Consider the following 16,378-nt stretch of genomic DNA (forward strand, 5'->3'; position numbering starts at 1 on the left):
ATAACGTTAGCATAGTGACAGCTACACCACTGATGAAGAGCCAAAAACGAAAAGAATTGGAATATAGTTGTTACGTTATCACGAATGTTACGGGGGTGAAACCTTTTTTTTCTCTTCCCACTATCACGGGACAAGGAGGCCCACGTTCACCATGCGGGCAGAATACCTTACTTATCACTCTCGCCCGGGCCGTTCCGCGGCCGCCATTTTCTTGGACGACTTTCCCATTGAACTCTGGCACATATCTCCGCGCTGTTAATAAATGAGGTAATTCTGAACCAAAATAAAACGCTGGCATACCGTTTACTGCACGTTGCGCCGCGCTGTTGAGTTCCGTGGTTGAACTTCGAACGAAATTCCATGCTTTGAACAACGCGCCCAGCGACGCGCCCGGCCCGGCATGCACTGCCAGTTTGTTTAGAAAACGAGTTGAATCTGCTGAGTTGCGCCAAACTTCTGCTTTTATTTAAGTGACTTGAAGAAAACATTTTTTAATACGAATAGTAAACGCATTCAGCCCTTGCCGTCACCTCTTTCTTGCTTTTCTTTTTCCTCCCATTTTTCTTTGGCATTTTGCTGCATTGTGCTGGCGCTACTGTCGACGTCGTCGGTCGCTTTCTGTTGCCGAGAGCTTTCAGTGCTTTCAGTTAAAGGCCGATAAGCGAAGGCTTTGATCGAAAATGGCAGTGCTTCACAAGGTTCTACTTGCGTGGTTCCTGTTCACCGTATTTCTCGTCCTGCTCGCGCTGAGGTTGGACGAGAAGACCGACTGGAATTGGTTCATCGTGTTCGTCCCCATGTGGGCGTTTGACATCAAGCTTTTCCTTTACCTAACCATACGCCTCATGAAGTCGTGCAAGCGGCGACACGAGAACTCGCGCGAGATACGCCGGAGGTTGTGGGCCCTGTGCTGCCTGCTCCTGAAATCTGCCTTCCAGATATGCCTCTGCACGCGACTACAGTACACTTCGAGCTTCCCGTGGGTGTTCGTGGCGCTGCCGCTGTGGATTCTCCTGCTCGGCGTCTCGTGCAATGTGCTCGTGCATCTGGTGTCTCAGAGCTGACCCACTCTCTGGGGAGACGGTGCCGTCGAACTGCTTAGCTTCAGAACGTCTGGATTATAGGCTCACCTCATCTGCGGTTTTGTCGGATCGCATCGGTCGAACATCGGCTGGCGGCCGAAAGATTGGCGACGCTGTGGTGACGGCCGAAGTTGTGTGTTCGGATGATGGACTGAGTGACGGCATGACAGATCTCTCCGCTACAAGCTCTCTGATGGTGGGAATCGGCCTGCCGGGTGAAAAAATATTTACGCGCGAACATTGTGAACGTTGTGAACATCGGCTGCTGGTCCCAAACGGAACGTATGCGCCTAGTGCGCGCCAGTGCTCGAGTGCATCACACCGGTTTGACAGGGATGGTTGTTTCCGTGAGATAACCGGCATGTCAGGAGTCTTCGGAACTTGCGTTGATCGCAGCTGTGTTCCTTGGTAGGTGGGTGCAGCGCTGTGAGGTTGTCGGCGATTTCAACCGGGCAGGCGGATTCGTTTTTCCTCATTTCCGGGTCTGCCTGTAACCTGTGGACGTGCCTGGGTTGTTGTAAAGTATTCTAGTCATCTTTAAAATGAATACCTGCCTTTCACTGACTGGTCACATTTTATGCTCGCGGAAGAACATTATGTGAAACTTGTGCAAAAATTTTGACGCCATTCATCATTACAGTGTTGTATATTTATTATGTTAAATGTATTCACAAATACCTATGCAACTTTACTGTTTTCCTCGTGAATAATTTTCATCAGAATCTCCTGTCCGACGTGAAGCTCATCTACGTTACAGCTGTGCCTTCATTTTGCACAGAAGCACCTGTGATTCTAAAATGCAGGCTAAAATCTGTTCATGTTGTGGGACAGAGCTGTTACTACTCCAGGAATGCTGTAGTGCATAGCTCTTTTAGCATTTTGAATAATTCAGTGCCAGAACATGGGGCTCAATCTAGAAGCATATACCAATACTCCAATTTTGTTGAAGCTTCCTTGAAATTGATGGACAGGGTAGCTTGGGGGAGGTTGAAGGGGCCCTGAAACTCCCATTTGTAAAGCCCGCGTATAACCTTGGAGTGAATGGTGTGCCTTGCAAGAAATATGTTCCTGAAGTAACTTGGTAACGTCAAATATAGCAGAGTGACAACAAATGTGACGTCTACAACTCCAGTTACCCTTCAACTCTTCATATCCCACCATGGGGCACAGTCACCCTCCCAAACTTTGGGACTACTGCAAGTGCACATACCAGCTAGGCCAACTTAGTGGCGTTCAAGGGTCTGCTTCACGACTGATTTGCCTCCTCGTGCAGCCACTGAGCACATTGCAATATCTCCATCTTGTATCACTTTCCAAGCTGTTTATTCTGCTCTGCCTATGGCAGATGTAAGTGGGCATCTGCAGCCCAGCATCAATTAGCAGACGCAAATGTAGCAAGGAGTTGCACATATATTTAGGAGTTGAAGAGGGGGGCAATAACTTCAAGATTCGCTTGTGTGTCCTGTGGACCAGAGTAGATGTCATAACTTGGTTCTGATATTTGCGGCTCTATACTGCACCTAGAGAATGTGTTAACGAAGCTTAAAGGGTTGTTTAGTGCGCCCTTGACATTTTCTATTTAGATTAAATTGTGGGGTTTAACGTCCCGATGCTGCGCAGTGGGCTGTGACGGATGCCCTAGTGGAGAACTCTCTGGACTAATTTTGCCACCTAACGTGCACCGAAAGCATGGCACAGGAGTGTTGTTTGCATGTTGCGCCCGTTGGAGTGCATCCGCCAAAACCAGAAAACAAAACCACAACCTCATGCCCGGTAGGTGAGTACCACAGCCCCTGAGCCACCATGACAGTTCCTACACATTTTCTAAACAGCAGTTTGTGGTGCCAAGGCCTTGTTTCATGAATATGGAAGAAGTGCGATAATTGCTCGATGCTAATGCGTACTTTGTTAAAATACCCACTAAAGTATGACATGAATGTTTGAATTCAATAGAAAACTGCAACATGTGGTATTCAAATCCCACCTTTCAATCTCTAAGCTTGTGCTTTGCCACACTATGGGATCTGGAAGCTCCTGCGAGCGCCCCCAACCATGTCATCACTGGACACCACCTATACCTGATGTTCAAATTGCACCTCCAGTGATGTCAGGGTTGTGAATTTTCATTTCCTAAGTGAGAACAAATTTCTATTTTCTCTCTTACCATGAAAATATGATGAGGGGAAAATCAAGTTTATGGCACTGTCTTGGATTATGAAAACCGGGACACTTGTTGCAATCAAGGGCACTGCAATTTCCATTTCTGGCTATGAAAAATCAGGTGCGTGTTACAAGTGAGGGCGCTCGAGAATGGAGTAAATATAGTAGTATTGCTTGATGCACAATTTGAGCTGAAGCAAACGAAACATAAATTCAGAGGCGGTAGATGCGAGGGAAACGTGTTAAGCTTCATGTCGCACCTCTTTGAGGTCGCAGACCCACGACTGAAACTGCGATCACCACATTACAAAGTGTTCTTCAGGAGCTCACTCGACGCACATTGTACATCTTTCTCTTTGAGGAGCAAAGTGCAACTGATGGTGGTCCAGAGCAGACTGCTGTTAGTTGTACTACATACATCTGTGCTTTTCGCAGCTCTCCCATCCCTCCTCAGCCTCTACCACTTTGACATTTCTAATGCAAAACATTACCCACATCATTATTCAGAAGCACCGCACTCGAAATGCCCACAGACTTTCCAACAAGTACATCACTTTCCCGTCTCTCGTCTTCGGAGTGCAGGTACTGCAACGTTTAACTCCTCAACAAGAAATTTTGAGAAGATGCTAACTTGATGTACAGGTTTTGTTCTGTGATGGCAGTGCGGAAGCCGTTCAAACAAGCCACAATTATCCATTGTGCAACAAGAGGTTGTAAAGAAGAGTAGCGGGTAGGCTTCTCAGTGTTGTATGGTTTCAGGAAACGGAGATAGTAATTACGATGTGGTTACATACATACCTTCATACTGTATTCTACAGCTTGGTTTGTTTTTCAGTATTGTTTTTCAATGCCCTTAATTTAGCAAGAGGTCAACACTGAGCACATTTGTGGACAAATTTTCGCAATAGAACATGAATTCCTTTTTTTCTAGCATCAGGGTTTGTATGCCTCCATGAAATCCTTATATTTAAGAATGGATATTCAAGGGCCCTTGAAACTTCTTAAAAATAAATTTGCTTCTTGAATTTCCTGAAAACTGGGGTAAGGAGAACCATCAAGGTAGTGAGGTCTGCATTGGGGTTGCCGATTTAGGTATTTTCTTTTCAGTGTTGCTAAGCGATGCCATGTGCGTGTCCACTGACACCAACGACAGGCTTCTTTAAACTATCATTTTCATTGTGAAGCTAGACGAAGCCAAATGAAGGTCCAAGCCATTTGTTGTTTTGCTAGTTGGTTCACACTGCAGCCATCATGGCTCGTTTAAAGCCTTAGGTTCTAGGAATGCCTGGCAGAAAGAAAGTTTCAGCCATTTGGCTTTAATGAAAGGGTTAGCTTTGCTTAGCTGGACACTAACTATTATGCTAGAAGGCAATTGAATTTATTACAATGAGAAAGTCCACTTTGAATAGCAATTTAGAAGAGCTTGAAGCACCCGTCCAACTCGGCAGCTGCTTAGTTGCAAGAAATCAGCTAAAAAGTGTTAGCTTTCTTCCAGTGTATGTGTCAGTCTATTAAACTTTCCCGTTCCCCAAGTTTGCAGGCGCTTCCTACCAGAAATAACATACCCTAGCAAGCACCAAGACTGATAGGTCGAGTCTTCAACAAAAGTTTAGCAGACGTCTAATCTTCTCACGTGTCGCTTCTAACCTCCCATGACATTTATCACACTTAGTCTTTCTAAATTTCCAACCATAGCTTTATAAACATGCACATGGTTAATCATTGCAAACAGTTGCATCTATAATGCAACATTTTTTTTGTTTGAAATGAACAGCTTGCAGAGGCATTTGAAGCCAGGACGAAGTTTCGGCAAAGCTATGAACTGACCATTTCCACTCTGGCCGAGTTGCCGTACTTGGATCCTCTAGACACTAGTGCCCCAGTTCCCTTTAGTGATTCTTGTTGAGAACTATATGGCACGAGGGCAACATAGTGATAATGACCAGGCATCCTTGTGCTGCACATTCAAAGAGCTTTTATTTGGCTAGAGCAACAGAAAGGAGCAGCTCCCGTCCAATGACAACAATCGCATAGATGTCAAGCACACACACACACACACCTTCAAATCGTAGGCTACGATGTGCCACAAGCTGCAATGCACCGATGCCTGGGGGTGGGGTGGGGGTTTGGTTTGTTCACATTGTAAATGCTAAAGGCCATTCATTTGTACATAAATAAAGTATCCATCAGAGGTCAACTCCCTGATACCTCTGCAACACACGTAGGCATTACCTTCGACACTCGCCAAACAAGGCGCCGGGGTCAATTCGTGACGAGATGGCAGTGCTAATGACGCCGCAGGCTATTTGGCAAGCCGAAACATGCTTGAAAGGCACGGACATTGGGGAAATTGTGAAGAATTTTGCGTGCAAGAAAAACAAACAACATAACAATAAAAGCCTCTGGTGAAGCAGTCACAATTGGTCACATTCCAGCTTGCCACTTCGCTGCGAGCGTCGCTAGCACACCCTTTCTTTAGGAGTGCATTCCTATGCCAGTTCGAATGGCTTTGCTACAATCCACAAGCCAACTCTTATACGCAACATTTTGGCGCATGTGGCAGACAGCCCGACACCACAGTGTCAGTAGACTTGAATTTTTTTTCTTGACGTGTCGAATGAATTGCCAATGCCAGATGCTTGGTACACAATGCTCAACTACAACACAGGATATCTTTCAATGCAGTGGCATTCGCATATAAATTACCACACAATGGCTTGACAAAAACCAACACTTTTAAGATTTCTGATTTAGCAAGCATAAATGAGTGGTTGAAAGACGCCTCTCGAACGGCCGTGCACATGCCATCGCCGTTGACACGAGAGTGGCAGCTCGAGGCCTGCCTAGGTCTTGACGGATGAAGGGACACCTCTTGACTGACGACTCTTCCACAGAAACTTGCAAGCATTCACAACGCTTTCCTTTTACAACACGCCAGTCACTGGTGCACTGACAAGGGAGACACACGGCCCACGTCACAGTTATGTACATCTTTGAAACTTTCAGGCTAGGTAGCTTGGTAGCTTGAAGTCCACTTTTAGCTCCAAGGCAGGGTTTTGTCTTTTTTTTTTTAACCTTAGGCGACTGACTGTCGCTGAGAAGTCCGGGCAACAAAATAGAGTTGTGTCTTCGAAGAAGCACCGCAGCCATACTTTTTTTTTTATTTTCTCAGTGTGTCCGTGTAAGTGTGTAAGCACCAGAATACATTTAACAACACCTGCAACAGCAAGCAACAATGTGGGTGAGAAGAACCGAATTCTGAAAATTGGATACAACAATGAGGGTGAGAAGTGAATTATGAAAATTGAATTCACAATCCTTACATTAAACCCAACGCAAAACGCAGCCACAGGAAGAGAAAACAAGAAAAGGACGCTGCTCCGCCAGGGAGCTCATGGCAATCCTTTAAGGATGCGAAAGAAACAAAGCTAATAAGCGTCAAGGAGAGGTGCGGAGTTGCACGTGGTGCCTGTCCTGTACGCTGTGGCAAGGGACATCACCTCCTGGCGCCCTCTTGTGACCATTGACTAAACCTTCCTGCAAATCCTAGTCTGCATTACATGAGGGAAACAAACAAACAAAAACATATTAAAACAAGGGAGCAAACATTCCAACATAGCGAAAGTGAATATGTCAGATGTGGCCACAAGATTCATCCAGACAAAGAGAGCACGGGTACCGACAGCATGTGGGGGGGGGGGGGGGGATAATTATGAGCAAACAGTGAACACCTCTAGATCCAAGTGAAGGTGACAGGTGCAAGGAAGCGAAACTAACTTAAGCATTTTTAACCGGTCGCCAGCATAAACCGGGAAAAGGGAATGCCACATCAAAAGTTGCAGGCACTTTCAAAGCTGTTTGAAACGGCGCTTTTCCCAAAAGAGAACACCTGTGGCTTTTTATCTTTTTCTCTCGATGACAAGACCTCTAAATGTTAAATGTCAATGTAATGTGACAAGTGCATCAATTAGGCACTGGACAGAAAAATGGCTGCCATAAAATTTCCGTCCCTCACGCCAACAAGAGCACTTAAGATTATGGATGCGGCTACTTGGTGATGCCACGCCTTCCCCATTAAGTGATGATTTTGACACTTTCGCCAATTTCCTACTTGCACTGTTCAGTGAGAAAGCAAGGGATCACAGCTCCTAACAAAAAGACAGTTTAAAAATGTGCAAAAACACGTGCTTTGCACCTCTCCAACAAGGTGTTCAAATATTCTGGCCTTTTTTACTTCCCCTAAGTATCAATTTTAACAGTGTAATCAAGACACATCTTTTGATTATTGTTTTAGAGTTTAGAAAGGAAAACAAAAGAATGTAATAAAGGAGGGAAAAGAAAGGGGGCCACACCACCAAAAGCTCAAGCCTGACATCTCTGGCCACTTCTCAAGGCCTGGTCTTCCTATTTCACTCTCCCATGCAATGAATGCCACTTCATATACAACAGGTATAGATCAGAAAAAAAAAAAGAACAAATGTACATACCCATATATATATAGAACACACCCACATTATTTTTAAAGCTCGGACACCTAAGGTGGATATGCACATATACACACAGTACATACATACAGAACCAATAACGCCTGTAGTCAGTGATATTCGAGCAGCATCTCTATACACGTCATAGCGTGCCGCAGATTTGGTGCTTGCTACCCGGAATAATTCACAAAATGCACTCCTGTACACGCACATAGCTACTTGGGTCAAAATGAAAATGGGGAGTCTACACTACTGCGACCAAGAGCAACGACCAAGAGCAACACACGCACACACACACTTGCACACATTCTCAATTTACATTACACTCTGAACAAACGTAAGAGTCAACCACGCACTGTTTACAGTATAGCAGCATGTTATGAGCAGGCAGGCATGCATGCAATGCACACAAGTCACCTCCCCGCCGAGGAAGTGGACCAGTCCCACTCGCTGTCACTGCAGAGTTCCCTTTCTGTACCACCTAAACCTCAAGTGACGGGCTGCCCTGAACATAACCTAGAAGCTCCAGTACTTGACTAGTGAGTCCAAGAAAAAAAATGAGAGGGAAAAAAAATAAAGAAACATAGCAGGACAGGGTAAGACTGACTACAAAAGGTGGCCTTCATGAACGATAACCAGAAACATTGCGCAGTCCCTCAGATTTGGTGAAGTCTATTTCCGCATAGGAAAAAGTGGGCCCTTCCTCGGCGTCCGGGTCCACGGGGGTGCTGGCAGTGGCACGTGGAGAGCGCTGTACGGCACCCGGCGCTCCATCTTCACCGCTGGGTGGCGCAAGATCCAGCGACGCGTAATTGAGCACTCGTTCAGCGGGCGCCTCGGCGGCGCCTCCTTTAAGAGAAATATTCTCGTAGTTGGCCTCGGGCGGCACCTGCTGGGGTGCCGCACTGACAGATGGGTCTGCGAGACCTCGTAGCTGCACGTACGATGACTCTGCAACAGCAAGTGGCGCTGCCCTGGCAAAGCTGCCGGAGCTCTCGGCTGGCAGCTTTGGGCCGCTGCTCCACGAAGAGGATCCGTTGGCACTGGATGTCGTCGGCGTTGTGTCCCCGCTGGACAATGGCATTTTCACGGGCTGTGTCCACTTCATGGTCTTGCTCAGGTCCAGGTTGACGTATTCTCCCAGCTGCTGGCTCTCGGGTGAAGCAGGACGCAGCGACGCGGTCGTCACCGTAGGCACTCCCACGTGGTAAGACAAACCAGACTTTCCCTTGGAAACCGTGCCGTTTGATGTGCTGAGAAATGCCACACCCTTCTTGGTCATCTCTGTAGCCACGTAGTCGTTATCAGTCTTAGACTGGTTCACACCATTTGATGGTGGCAGACTGGTCACAGGCACGGCATTGTCCTCCCTGAGGGCCTGCTGTGTGGTAGAGCTCCTTCGTACAATACCAGTGTAGCTGCTGCTCCGACCACCAGGATGGTTTTCTTTACCCAGGTCTTCTTTCCGCTGCCTGCTGCTAGAAGAGATGCTCACCTTCCTCTCTGGTTGGTCCGAACTGGTGGGACTAGTGAGTGGGTGCTGGTAGCCGCTACTGCCCACACCGGCACTGGACTCTGAGCCAGTCATCAGCATGTAGTCGTCAAACGTATTGGTGGTGCTTGGAGTGCTAGCAGTGCTTAGCTTTCTGACGGCCTCGGACCCTTCGGACTGTTTTGTGCTGGTGGGAGGCAGGGCGCTGCTCTTTTCCGTCATGGAGATGGTGCTACTGCCCTGACCGAGGTCACTGCGGTCGTAGTTGATCTCCATGAGGTCCTCGTTGTAGTTGAGTGCCCGCGGTGCCTGGTGGGAGGCGTCCTCTTGCAGAGTGGGCACACTGGACGACTTCTGACCCTCCAATCGCTGCATGGCATTCACGTCGGTGTCGGTGTCTTTCTTCATGCGACGCCGCATTGCAGTTGGAGCTACCTGGCTTCCCACTGAATACGCGCGGACACGAGATTGCTCTAGGTGGCCTGCGAAGGAGGTCTTCTTGACCTGCCAGAAGAAGGGTAGCAGGAGAGTAAATTACATAAGCACGCAAAATGGCTGTTCATCCACACAGAGTAGTGCTGAATGGGCATCAAAAATGCGAATGAGCATCTAACACTATTTCTTCAATGGAGTATAGACGTGACTTTTCAACATTATCATTATGTTAAAATTAAAAGTCCAAGCCCTCTATACCTGAGAAAAAATACTGGCTAGAGCCGTAGATCATTTACTAAGATATGTACCTGTTTCTACTAACCAGTCTTGTCTTTAGTACCCATGAAGTGGACACGCTATGCCAGGGTACACTGGCTTGCTACGTTCCTGGGATCACAGCAGCTGTCATGTACAGAAGAAGCCTAAAGAAATGTGCATGACAATCTTGTTTACTTCTTTATGAACAAGCTATCATGCCAAGCCTTATAGCTAGACAGCGAATGTTCCTCTTTATCATGATGTTGCAATAATGTCCGTAATGCCAGGTTTGAGATTTCTGTGCTCTGAGGTTTCAGTACTACTAAGTTCAGATATCTTACAAGTGTTTTCCAACCTTCATACGTACTTGCTAAATGTGATCCTTTTATTTGTTAGAAGCACGTGGTAGAGTACTCCCAACATCAAGGAAATGTGTCAGCACTGCACATCTTATGGTACTAGAGCTTCACGGCAGAAAAGCAGCCATGATGTCACGTGAGCTGTGCCTGCTTCGTTCTGAAGCACCTAGGTTTACCCCACTTGTCTGTTGACATGGCTCCTGTCAGTCATGACACACATTCTTCGGTTAATACAATAGAACCTCAGTTATACGGTTTGGGGGGAAAAAATCAAACACACACACACATGAGAAAACACTAACCAGGAAAGCGCACGATTTGAAGTCGCTAAAAAATCTAGCAGAGTCAACTATAGTTGGCATCTATGTAATGCGAGGCATTGTGCAAATCGTTGAAGCACGAGACGCTCATATGTGCCGACCTGGTGGGCCACGAGCAGTGTAATATGCGGATTGCTGTTGCGGTTTTAGCAAGTTTACATTCGTGCTGGGTCAGCAGCTTCTTCGAGCAGGGCATTTTTGCCGGAATTTTACTGGTGAATTGTGTCACCTATGAACATAGGAACTGGTAAAGAACAAGCATAAGCACACTGCATGGCTTTGGTGTGCTCTATTACGAACGCGTAAAACATGAACGTGTAAGACAAGGTTCTACAGTAATCTAAATCAGCATCTACACAAATATAATGTATTCACATATCCAAGATGGCCGTTAAATTGAACCCTTCAGGACGTGCTGCATCTGATAGCTAGTAACTGGTGTTATTCTACCAAGCAATATACAGGGGCTACATGTACTGCCGTGTAATGGAGAGCTCTGAAAAAATTCTGGCATCCTAGGGTCCTTTACATACATGCAATACTGGGTACTCAAGCATTTTCGCATTCTGCCACTATCGGGGTATTAGCACGAGAGTCAGGAATCCAACCCCTGACCTTTTGCTCAGCAGCCGAATGCCAATAAGTATAGGGTTGTCATACAGCAAACGCCTAAAAAGAACAGGCAGCTTTTCAAGCAAAATATCTGGTTCGCAGCTGACATGTAAGAAAAAAAAAAAAAAAAACTTGGCCAATATGTTCATGTGACAGAACTGCCTAGAAACTACGACAGTTTATTTACAATGCTCTGAATGTGTTGTAGGACCCAGATGCAATTCATGGTGAACAACACACTTGCGGCATGCTGTCACATCTGCGATGGGAATAAATGATGAATTCTGAGGTTTTAAGTGCCAAAACCACGATTTGAGCATGAGGCCCGCCATAGTGGGGGACTATCCGGAATACTTTCCCGGGGGATCTTCAACGTTCCCCCTAATGCATGGGAGGTGGCTATTTTTGCATTTTGCACCCATCAAAATGCGGCCGCAGCAGCTGGAATTCGATCCCGCGACCTCGTGCTTGGCAACTCAACACCATACCTGCTCAGCCACCGTGGCAAGTATGAGAGGAATGCTGCATGTCGTAACGGCACTGGGAGAGTAAATGAATGAATAAAATGCTGCACACACGTACCTGCTGCCTACTGCCGATGGAGTAGGCCCGCACAGGCTTGATGAATGCTTCGGAATCATCTTCTGATGGAGAAAAGTAGGACTTGACCTGCATTAAAGGTATGTAAAACTTTTCTCTTCAATGTACGCAAGACACGAGATGCAGAAGGGTGGACAGCTGGCGTAGACTGTATATATATTCATTTTATTTAAGTGCAAACAGACACACACAGCGCTTGTTGTCTCGGTCTCTCCGTGTGTTTCTGTTTTGTGCTTCAATAATATGGAGACACGAGATGTTTCACAAGAAAGTTTTTGACTAGAACTGCACACTACTGCACTTGATGACAACTGCATTCAGTAACAAGCATTTCAGTCAAAAATAAAGACTGAATCTTGGAAGCTGGAACATGACATATTACTTCTTTCTAAGATTTCTTTTTTAACCAAGAAACTGCCAAGTATGGGCTCTTCACTGCATGCCCACAGGTTGTGATAACACTTTCAGAAATAATATTTTTGAGTGTGCCCTAGTGAATCACATGTTTCCCAACATGAATGACATGGATATGTAGCATGCGTAGTTACAAAGGAGGCTTACCACTAAGACTTACACTTTTTGAGCAATTAGTCTACGAGTGTATAGTTGTGAGCAATATAAGTGGGAACACCGAATTCGTTTTCCGAATCACAACTACGAACAGGCAAGGTAACCGATCCATCCTTCCCCATGCCCCATGGCATCTTCACTGGCTGGCTTTGGTTCCACAATGGCAAGGTGTAGAACTGCCAGGAGTCTCCAATAGAGCCATTTAACAATAGGTGGTGTTCAAAACATATCAGTTGTAAAAAATGTTTCCAGCTCCTGCAATAATAAGAAGCTTGGCCTCTGAGATTAATTTGCATAACTTTGGGGGAACTGTAGAGGAGTGTGATGTTACATTGAGGCTGCCGAGAAGTGCAATATGGACACCCCCTATTTATCAAAAACAAAGGAACTGGAAACTTGCGTTCAATAATCAACGACAGCAATCTGCACACTTCCAAAATATAACTACATTTTGCAATTATAGGCAAGTTCTAAGGAAACTAAATCTGCAACTCCTTCATCAGACTGGTCCCCAACCACAGCAGACACATCTACGCGAAGCTATATATCGTCAATAACCAATCCAATCCACTCACCTTGTCCAAATGAAAACCCTCTAGGCTAGCTGAAAGTGGAGAAGAAGAACTTGGCACATCTTGAAGGCTATGAGCCGAGCACCAGCTGCCGCTAAAGTCAGTGCAGCTCTCTCCAACTGAATAACAATGAGAGAGAGAGAAAAAAAGAGGGTGGGGGGAATATAAGATGTGTGTACGGCACACAAAGAGGGCTTTGCGTCAGTGAAAGCTAATGAAATTGCCACTGAAAAAAAGATGAAGGAATACTTAGTCTAGGAGTTTTAAAGCAGTGGCCAGAAAGAGAGAATGCGTAGGTAACAGGTTTCTCCTCAGGGTAGGTGGCGGTGGAAATGCTGCCCACCGTTGACCAATCAGGATTTCAGCTTCTTTTTGATATTTGGCTGTTCTTTATCACACGAGAAAATGTTAGAAAGAAATCTGACACAGATGCAAAAGAATGTTAACTTTTCTAATGCGCTGTCAACAAAAATAAGGTAGAAAATTGGGTGTCGGGAGGTGCTACTGCACCGCAGGAAGCACTAAATCCATTTTGGAGCCATTGTAAAGGTGAGAGATCCAAGCTTCAGATAAACAGCCACAGCGTCGTATTTTGCCATGCAGAAATTACACCTAAATAAGCGAACGGAAAAGGGGAAAAAAAAAAATCGTCGCAATTTGTTACTGCTGCCACATGGACACGGGAAGCGCTCCTACAGGCTGACACAGATTTGATTCACTGACATGCGGTTTGCATGCATTTTGACGACGACGAGCTGCGCATTTCGTTGTCCCGGTAAAGTCTGCCAATTGCGGTACGATATGTTGCTGGCTCGCGTTAGTTTTGTTATGCGTTCAAAAATGCAAAACTGGTGAACTTACAATTCAATATGGCGGAATGGTCGTAAAGAGAGAGAGAAAGGCTTAGTTGTGTGTGTACTCGGTAGTGCCCTAAGGTTAAAGCTGAGAGCGCGAATGCGTTCCACCAGAATTCTGATCATGAGGCGCCTCCAATTGCTGCAAACCGAGTTAGAGTGCAGTGATAACTAGTTGAACGATGTACCATTAATATCCTTGACTAAGAGTCCCCTAAGAGTCCTCACCAGACTTGGGTAGCGACGAAGACAGCGGAGCCATGTCCAGGTACTCGGACGGAGGCACGGACAGAATTGCGGTGGGGAAGCCTGCGTGCACCACCGTCGGAGAGGAAGAGGTGGCGTGGCTCACCGGCCGCATGGTGGTGCAGCTGCCTGCCGCGCCTCCCTGAGGCTCCATGGACAGGTAGCCCGTGTCGGCTGACGACGAAGGCGCCGCAGCCTTCTCCAGGGAGCTGCTCAAGCTCATTGACCCAACAGGGCTCATCGGAATGTAGCCGTCTCCTAGGGTGCGAATGGGGAGGGCACCAGAGCTGGTCAACAGGCAGTCGGCGTGGCACAAGCCAAATTCCACTGGCCAACTTTAAGCAACTTTTCTTGCTCCGCGGGGGAGATTTTGTTTTTTGATTTGGTTAATCGGGGCAAATTCATGTTTCTTGCTAGCCCCTTCCGCTTGACTAAGTGTATTGCAGATGTCTCTCTCGTTCATCAAAATCTCGTTCTTTGTCCATGTATTTCATTTTTTCTCAAAACATGGAAGTTTCTCCCATGGTGCGGAGTCAAGGCAAAAGATATGTTTCTCGAAGACAACAAAATTTAAAGTGCCAGAAAAAAAAACTAAAAAAAAAGGAAAAAAGAATATTCACAATGAACTTAAATACAGTGCCATACAGTACTTTACTTCTGCTGGCAACTTTGACCGAGATGCTCCTATTGTCACGTTAAACGCCCACACACAAGATGTGCCTGGTGTACCAAAATCCTTGCGGACGCTGTCACCACGTCAATGGCAAGATGGGCTTGGTAATTGGACTGCATGCTTGTTGTGAAGACTGCGCTACGCTTTCAAATTGACATGAATGCTAATGACTGCTCTGTAGATACAGTTAAACCTCGTTACAACGAATTTCAATAATAATAATAATAACTTCTTGTACATAGAACACCATGGATTTAGAAACAATATAACAAAGTATGTTTGCACACGATTTCAATATAACAAGATTTCCCTGCTGCCGCAAAGGAACGGCGAGAGAATAAATGGGAACTACTATGGACGCAGTTGGTCAAATGACCTCATTACAAGTGGCTGCTTGTGAACGCACCTCTCAAATCACACGCTGCGCAACAAGAACGATCGTCGAAGTAACGTCATATTCCATATTAAGTCCAAGTGCGATAAGATGCCATCGCACACCTCGCATTGTGTGCTTTAGGGGCGAGTTAAAGCATGCAAGGGTGAGACAAGAAAGGTGGTGGCTTCAGGATTACAGCTTCCCGCATGAGCAAAGGGATAGAGGGGGAGGGGAGCAAACTCGTGATAACGCGATCTAGCGCGTGAGGGGGCGGAGGGAGGGGGAGTATTAGGGGGTAAGTCGGCACTCCTCTCAGCCCTGGCTGCACGTGCAGCCGCGCACCCTGCTTTAGAAGTAATCTGCCGCGTGTGCAAAGAGTGGGCATGCTGAGACCGTGGAGTCATGTAAGCCATCTTCCCGCGTGTTTCGTATTAGAGGTTGCGTAATGGAGCATTCGCACCCCACAGCTGGTGCTTTTCATTATAGCGCCGTCCCAGTGCGGACAACGCCATCAGCCACAAGGGCAGAGTAGACGCAAAAGCATGGCTGGCATTGCTTAATTCGTACCGCTGATGTGGAGATATCATCAATGTGGCATGAAACCATGTCACTCGTCGCCAACTCGCAAATTCAACAAAGTGAATTGTTTCCTCATTCAAATTTACTTTTTTTTTTTGATAATTCAGAAAATTTTGCAGCCCCTTTCCGCGCAACGAAAATCGGTCGGCGACTGCACTTATTTGCATAAAAGGCCGAATTTCAATACAATATTTCGATGTAACGAAGCAAATTGCCAATTTTAACAACTTCCTTATATCGTGGTTTAACTGTATGACATTGCAGGTAAAGATAATGAACAGACTCTAGCAGAGTTATTCAATTCAATGAGAGCAAACTGTGCTTCCCCTTACTATTATCAATCACTGGAATGTTGCTTTGTTTTATTATGTCCAACATCACTGGATCAAATGGAAGTTAACTGGAAATTTAACATCAACAGCTTTTTTGCTTTTCACAATGCATGAGAAGAAAAGGACACAGGATGGTTTCCTTTGTTCACAAAATAAATTTCAAATAATACTTGCCATTTCCTTCAGGTACGTTAGATGCTGGAGACATGGACATCTTCAGGTAGTCATTGGACTCAGACACGTTCGTCTGTTGATGCGTGCAGAGGTTGCTGACAAGAGTTGTCGGACGAGAGTAGTGGGAACTTTTACTGCTGCCTGCAAATCACACAAGAAAAAGGAAGGGCACATGGATCAGTCAACATTCAGCCTCATCT

At 46.0% G+C, this 16,378-nt stretch overlaps 2 protein-coding genes across 7 annotated transcripts in view; one reads left to right on the plus strand and one right to left on the minus strand.

The window, feature by feature from the left end:
* Positions 1–680: 680 nt before the first annotated feature.
* LOC135911599 (transmembrane protein 60) lies at positions 681–1,064 on the plus strand. Its single transcript, XM_065443917.1, has one exon. The coding sequence runs from the start codon at positions 681–683 to the stop codon at positions 1,062–1,064; it is 384 nt and encodes a 127-aa protein (XP_065299989.1).
* Positions 1,065–5,200: 4,136 nt separating this feature from the next.
* The window catches only part of chico (insulin receptor substrate 1 chico), a 46,586-nt gene continuing 35,408 nt past the window's right edge, over positions 5,201–16,378 (minus strand). For all 6 annotated transcript variants that reach the window (XM_065443952.2, XM_065443951.2, XM_065443949.2 and 3 more), the window contains 5 exons: positions 16,179–16,319; positions 14,027–14,302; positions 12,948–13,063; positions 11,785–11,871; positions 5,201–9,722 (listed from right to left, as the gene is read on the minus strand). In XM_065443952.2, the coding sequence (XP_065300024.1) occupies positions 8,349–9,722; positions 11,785–11,871; positions 12,948–13,063; positions 14,027–14,302; positions 16,179–16,319 (1,994 nt within the window). In that variant the 3' untranslated portion in view covers positions 5,201–8,348. The remainder of the gene's footprint in view (positions 9,723–11,784; positions 11,872–12,947; positions 13,064–14,026; positions 14,303–16,178; positions 16,320–16,378) is intronic.

This window comes from Dermacentor albipictus, chromosome 5 (assembly GCF_038994185.2).
Source record: "Dermacentor albipictus isolate Rhodes 1998 colony chromosome 5, USDA_Dalb.pri_finalv2, whole genome shotgun sequence".
Classification (NCBI taxonomy): domain Eukaryota; kingdom Metazoa; phylum Arthropoda; class Arachnida; order Ixodida; family Ixodidae; genus Dermacentor; species Dermacentor albipictus.

Bases quoted from the DNA above. Each gene is read 5' to 3' on its own strand.
- LOC135911599 (XM_065443917.1), top strand. From the start codon at position 681: ATGGCAGTGCTTCACAAGGTTCTACTTGCGTGGTTCCTGTTCACCGTA.